This window comes from Gloeophyllum trabeum (assembly GCF_000344685.1).
Source record: "Gloeophyllum trabeum ATCC 11539 unplaced genomic scaffold GLOTRscaffold_00004, whole genome shotgun sequence".
NCBI classification, from domain to species: Eukaryota; Fungi; Basidiomycota; class Agaricomycetes; order Gloeophyllales; family Gloeophyllaceae; genus Gloeophyllum; species Gloeophyllum trabeum.
Genome location: NW_006920413.1, coordinates 1,970,055 through 1,977,027, shown reverse-complemented (window position 1 = coordinate 1,977,027; position 6,973 = coordinate 1,970,055). Strand labels below are relative to the sequence as shown.

The following is a 6,973-nucleotide window of genomic DNA, read 5'->3' as shown; positions in this document are numbered from 1 at the left end:
TATTTGGAGAATAATGCATAAACACCGCACGTGTAGCCTGTTTAATGTAATAGGGTACACGGTAGTATTGGGTGAATAATGTAATAATACTACAGCAAGAGGTGCATGCGCCCGGGTATGTGCTTTGCTGATAAGGATAAATGATTCTTCGCCAGGAGACCGTTGATAGGCACTAACACACGACAACACCAAAGACCAAAAAGAAATAAAAGCTAAAACACCCAGCGGTATGGGTGTAGGCGGTCTAAGGCGATTGAAGGGTAATATTTAAGTTCGAAGGGAGGGGGAGAAGTAAGACGCCGTAGGGTAGCCCGTAGGAAAACCTAAATAAACAAAATCTTGAGGCCTGAAACAAACAGTATAGCGATTCTCCGGAGTATTTATCTCCGAGGTTCGCCAGTAGCCCGGGTGGGGAGTTCCACTGAACCCACACAATAGTCTCTTGCCTACAGACGCTTGGTGAATTTTATACTTTAAATCCGGAGCTTACTAGGATCGATATGCGACGGCGGAGTTATTTAGTTTCGACGAGTCAGGCCTATTGGCAAAGCTAGGATTGATTGTAGATGCTAAGTCCGACGCGGAGGGACTCCGAGGGTCGCTGAGATGATAATTCTGGTACGCTGAGAGGGTGAAGTACAAAACTTGGATTTTCCGCTACGCTCCATACATTTTTATGCTATTGGAATGGTTTTGCGTCCGCCCGGAGTTAAATAACGAATATGCTCCGCATCCCACACAATTACTCAGCCTTTGCCCACCGCTATACCATGTCCCATACGATCCTGCCGTGTTTCCACGTGCTCGTCCTAGGTCCTAGAGGTAGCCTCGACGCGTCAACGCTCGCTTGAAGTACCTCATCATGCGGTACTGCAGGCTGATCACGTGCAGTTTAGCTCCGGCTGCTTGCTGACTGATACGTTCCGTCCGGCCATCGATTTACATCCGCTGACTCGGTCGCTTTGATGGAAACGAAGGGGCGTGATGACTGGGGAGTGGTAATACCAATGACTCACTGCGACGTGGGCCTCCGCCGTTCCCGGAGATAATTAGTCACAAAGGTATTCTCCTGGGTGACTTCGGAGCGTCTGGCTGCGGAGATAAATCATGTTGGTGATCTGCACCTGCCTTGAGGACTTTAGAAGGTCCGGAATTAAATCCAGAACCCATCGTCAGTTACTTGTAGTGTAAGAGGTTCGACAGGTGGTGTCGAATAAACTTTGGAGGGGATGTACGATGTGTCAAGTCCACAATTTTGGGGGTCAGAAGATCGTTGGGGCTTATCAACGTCGCAAAGCAAGATTAGTCGCTAAAGGCTTCTCGCAGGTTGAAGGTACAGACTTCGACCAAATATTCTGACCAGTTGTGCACTTTGAGACAGTGCACCTTATGCTCGCGCTAGCAGCACTTGAGGACTGGCACATCTCTGGACTCGATGTGCGCAATGCCTTTCTTTATGGCAAACTGGATGAGGAGATTTACATGGAACAACCTGAAGGCTTCACCGTAAAAGGCCAGGAGCGCAAGGTTTGTAGACTGGGCCGTGCACTCTACGGACTTAAGCAAGCGGGGCTTGCCTGGTGGCACACACTTGCTGAGTCTTTAGAGAAATTAGGCTGCAAACGTCTAACTACCGATGCTGGCATCTTCCTATTGAAGGAGAAGGATGGCCGTATGGTAATTATTGTCATCTATGTTGACGATGCCTTGTTCTTCGGCAAGGACAAGTCTCTCGTGTCAGATGTTAAGTCACGATTCATGAAGAAGTGGGAATGCAGGGACCTTGGCGATGTCAAGGAATTCCTACGCATGCGCATTACAAGGCAAGGCTGAGAGATTCATCTTGATCAGATCACCTACCTTGATAAAGTGCTGCAGCGTTGTGGCATGCAGAATGCAAAATCTGTGGCAACTCCTCTCCCTGCAGGCTATCGACCTGAGCCTCACAATGGCCCGGTCAATCCACTCTTCGTAGCCGGTTCCAAACTGTGATCGGTTCCTTACTCTATATCATGCTTGGAACTCGACCAGACATCAGCTATGCAGTTACCAAGTTAGTGCAATTTGCTGCTAATCCATCCCAAGCCCATTTAGATAAAGCGCTGTATATCTGCCACTATCTAATCGGGACTCGTAACTATACGCCAGCTTTTGATGGTGCTAGTGGACTTGGTATTACTGCGTGCACTGATTCGGACTGGGCATCAGATCCCAGTACCAGGAAGTCCCAAACCGGTTACTTCCTAAAATTAGCCAATGGCATATTCAGTTGGCAGTCGAGAGCGCAGAAAACTGTTGCGCTATCCTTCACTGAAGCCGAGTACATGGTGCTCAGTCATTGTAGCTGCCAATCTGTATGGGTTAGACAACTCTTTGATGAGTTAGGCTACCAACTCAGACCCATTCCTATTTGCGGTGACAACCAAGGACCTATATTCCTTGCGTCTAATCCAGTCACTGAGCGAAGGTCTAAACATATCGACATTCACTATCATTATATCAGGGAAGTCATCGAGCAGAAGAAAGTTGAATTATTCTACATCGATGGCGAGAATAACCCTGCAGACATGTTCACTAAGAACTTAGGATATGTCAAGTTCCTGCGCTTCAGAGCGCAACTTGGACTTAGGTTTTACAAGTAATCTAAGTCAGCCCAACGCTTGCGTGCGCGATTACCCGCGGCACTTAGCGAGGGGGAGTGTTGAACTAGGTGCTGACTTAGCTGCCAGGTTCTACAACGTACAAGAACGTACCGGAACTCTCTGGAACACTCTGGTATATTCCATTATTGTACAAGGGCACAGAGCTCATGTGGGTCAGTGACATCATAGGTGGAGCTCAGTAGGATTATAGTAATTCCACGTAGCTTAGTCAGCCTATGGGCCACAGTGTATATAAACCCTGCAGCTCTGCTGCCTAATGACAGGGGTCGTTTATGCAAGCTTTACCAGTAGCTACTGCATCCACTCAATACAGGTGAGTTGTGTAGGGTGCACTGTGCGTGCTGCTGCCTCCATAACTCTTCATCAATATTTCCCTATTTGGAAGTGTGTTATGTAATATAGTGATGCCATTAGTGCACAGGAACTACTGGCAGTACCTGTGAATTTTTCTGTATTTTTCCGCATTTCTTTCAATTTTCTATGAGCTGCCAAGCTGCGTTCTGCCATGGTCTACATATACACATCATCTATTTATAGCACTCATATGTGGAATCTGGGTCCCAGCAATATATTCTGATTTTATCCGAATTGTTGTGCATTTTTTGGAGCCACCCAGGTGCCTGGATGATCAGCCAGCCTATTATTAGCCCCCCAGGCTATTCCCGAGGCACCAGATCTAGCCCAGATCCCTGCCTGCCTGCCGGGATGCCGGGGCAGGCCATTCAAGCTCAGCCCGGCTCATGGCAGGCAGCTTGCCGCCTGAAATCCCATTACATTAGGCCTGGACAATTGTCCCGAAACTTTGTAAAGGAGCACACGAGTGTTGTCCAGGTTTAATGTAATACTACTACAGCATCAGGTGTTGAGGATCCCAAAGCAGAAGGGTCTACCGTCAGAGCTGGTGACTGATGTTTTGCCGTTGGCACCAGTGCTGATAGGTTGTACCGGGCATCCAGCTGTGGTGGTGGTCCAGGTGCAAGCGGCCGGGAGGTGACTGTCGTACCCGCATCGAAAGCATCAGTTGGTGCCGTCATTTTGAAACCGGCCATGCTTCTGCGGTAGGTAGTCAATGTACTGCGTCGCTGGACCCCGCTTCAGCATATGCGGTGCCTGCCCGGACATCAGGGGGGTAGTACATCATGGGCATGGCAACCGCGGCAGTGGGTGTAGCAACTGTGGCAGCGGGTGCGGACTCCTCGGACCACAGACTGGGTCTGCGGGATAGCAGGGATACTGCGGCATAGTCAAGGGGACCGACATCCATGCGGAGGTCATCCACCACTCCTTGGTGCTGCTGTACATCGTACTTACGGGTGAGCAGCCACCCGTGAGTGTGTGCTAATGCAGAGACATTGTCATGGTGGCGGGCCAGGGTATCGGCCTGGATGTCACTGTGGTACTTGCGAGTCAGGGCGACAGCTTCCTTCGCAGCTTCAACCCAGTTGAGGAGCTTGATGGCGAGCTGGCCTTCCTCAGATAGCCCGATGGCTGTGAAGCCGGGGGTACCATCGGTATTGAACCGGTACTCCACACTGCGGTGTGCATTCAAGCGAGCAGTGTCTGTCATTGTCAAGTACGGCACATACTCGCCTTTGCGAAAGGCTGCATCAGCCGATGCTGTAGTATTAATGTATTACAGCCCTATTGTGGTCACAAACCCTTATGCATTACACAGGATAACATTCCAGTGTAATGTATTATGACCCTCCCTTGTCCCGGGAGGGGTGCTGGGTGCCGGGCTGGGTTTCAAATGCCCTGCCTGGCATCTAGGCATCAAGATCCAGATCGGGTTTGGGTGTATACCCTGGGAAACAGCCACCCCAATTAGTCCAGGAGGGTAATAATAGCCTGGGGCCTTCATTCTGGGCCGGAAAATTCCGAAACAATCGCAGTAAAATCGGAATATGTTGGTGAGACCCAGATACCACATCTTACTGCTATAAATAGGTCCAGCCCATATATAGATCACTGCAGGATAATACTTGGCAGCCCATATCAAATCGGAAAAAAATGCACAAAAAATCAGGGATGCTGGTAGTGGCTCTTGTTCACAGATGCCATCATTACATTACATAATGGACTTCCTAACATGGTAGTATATCAAATGGTACACTCCAGGGACCCTTTTTCATGCTCTTTCTGGTTCTTTGCTCCATTTATTGATATATTTGGTTCTTCTGACTGCTGTGGCATGCGAACAACATCACATATGGTGGGGGGACTTGCTGTTGCAACCTATATGATGTAGAGGCTACCGTCTAATGACTGTAAGGCCGTAGCAGTCAACTTCCTGTTTGGGTTGGCGCGGCAAGATGCGAATCACGGTACTGCGGCAAGTGCCGGATGCTAATGGATCTCAATATACAGTTTGCTTGACAAGCATTGCTGCCGTAGTCCAGCAGCTATCTTGTGGTAGCACTTTAACGACATTTGAGTGTTCGACTCTCACTGGAGCATATATTTTTCATCTTTATATTCTTTATTTCCGTACCGTCCTCATATTCAACATTGCACGGCAAGGGGGCGGTTAAGGTTTGGGTTAGGTTTTGGGTTAGGTCAGGTTTAGGGGAGTCCGGGGGGGGCACCCACCCGGTTGGTTAGGGTGTGGGTTAGGGTGCGGGTTACAGAACATCTTCAAGGGGGGGGGTCCAGGGGGGAAAGCCCTGGTTGGTTAGGGTTTGGGTTATACGGGATGTATACAGTAGTAATTTCCGTTCAATTTACTATATCTACCAAGCACTTGTACACTGTGGAAGCCATCACCAGCATCGCTGAGTCGCTGATGACAAGTTTCTTGCGCCTACCCAATAAGGAAGTTGACTGCTATGGCTTTACATCCCCGTCTAACATCAAAGAATATTTTTTACCACTGGCTCTGGGACACGTTTTCGCATTTTCCCACACCAATACTGCACTACACACTCTGGGTTTTGGGGACTGTGGTTTCTCTATATAATGCTATGTGTTTACATAAGACACCAAGAGATTCCAATCAGCGAGTGGCAAAATACCGCTTTTGGCTGGTACCCCTCCTGCACCCTCTCTGCAACTACAGCTTCCAGGTCTGATGGTGAAAACCACCTCTCCCTAGTGTCTTGTAGTGTACCACGGTGTGCACACCAAATTTTGGACCAATCTGGCCACTATTCACATAGCCAGTACTGACTAACCTCAAAAACACACATATACCCCTTGGGGACCCTGCCACAACCAGTACACCCCGGTTAGAGAACACTACAGTATGCCCCACACCATCTATACCCTATCCCAGCCACAAATCTCGTTGGCTTTGGGTCTATTTCCTGAAGCACAAATCAGAGGTTTTCAATTGCTTCAAGCATTGGCTGGCAGAGGTGGAGCAGGAGACTGTGAAGAAGCTGGTGATGATCCACTGCAATAATGGCAGGGAGTTGATCTTTCAGCAGTTGAAGGCTTATTGCGCTGAACGCGGGATCCGTATAGAGATGACATCACCCTATACTCCAGAACAGAATGGTGTTGCGGAATGTCAAAACCATACAATCTTTGATATGGTGCGCACCATCCTTATCGATTCTTGTTGGCTGTGGAATATACTAGCTTCAGATAACACCCAAGGGCTCGGTCAAACTGTGTCAAGACTGGGGGACACAGAGCGACCTAGGGAGCCCTTATATACTGTAGAATACAAGGGCATCAAAGAACAAGGACAGAACAAGGGGACATCGAGATACAAAGAAGAACAAGGATAACAAGGAATACAAGGAATACAAAGGGAGTGGCTCACAACAAAGGGAGTGGCTCACAACAAAGGGAGTGGCTCAGAACAAGGTAACTCGGCCAGAAGGGCCTAGGCCATTATTGGAGGTAAAAAGTGCACTGACTGGGGATTGAACCAAAACCTCCAGGTATGCATCCCTGCTAGTGGTGGTAACCACTTCGCTATTTTGGCTTCCTTTACCCTGGTGACTTAGCCCCTTTAACTCTGCGCTTTTCCCTTGCATTTCCCATACTGTACAGTTGGTTCCCACGCTCCCAGAAGAGCGAAAATGCGCTCCTGAGTCAAGCTCTCTTCCTTAGCATTAATAGAGCTTGACTCAGGTATGTCCCTCTGTATATTTCTGTACTTCCTTAGCATTAATAGAGCTTGACTCAGGCATCTTTGTGTGTATCTGGACGCCTGCCAGCTTCCCAGTTGGACAGGTTATGAGCCCAACGCTTTAGAGGCTCCAGATCGCACTTTTCGCCCGTCCTACAGCCTCTACAGTGCTCCTACTCTTATCAGAGCAAGATCTCAGCCTCTCCAGCCCTCCATCTGCTCTCTATCGCAC

General features: G+C 48.8%; 1 protein-coding gene across 1 annotated transcript; it reads right to left on the bottom strand.

Moving 5' to 3' along the window:
- Window positions 1-3,729: 3,729 nt before the first annotated feature.
- On the bottom strand, window positions 3,730-4,230 carry GLOTRDRAFT_127766 (uncharacterized protein; the record flags this gene model as incomplete). The annotated part of the gene is made up of 1 exon (XM_007866326.1): window positions 3,730-4,230. The coding sequence occupies one exon, from the start codon at window positions 4,228-4,230 to the stop codon at window positions 3,730-3,732; it is 501 nt and encodes a 166-aa protein (XP_007864517.1).
- Window positions 4,231-6,973: the final 2,743 nt, after the last annotated feature.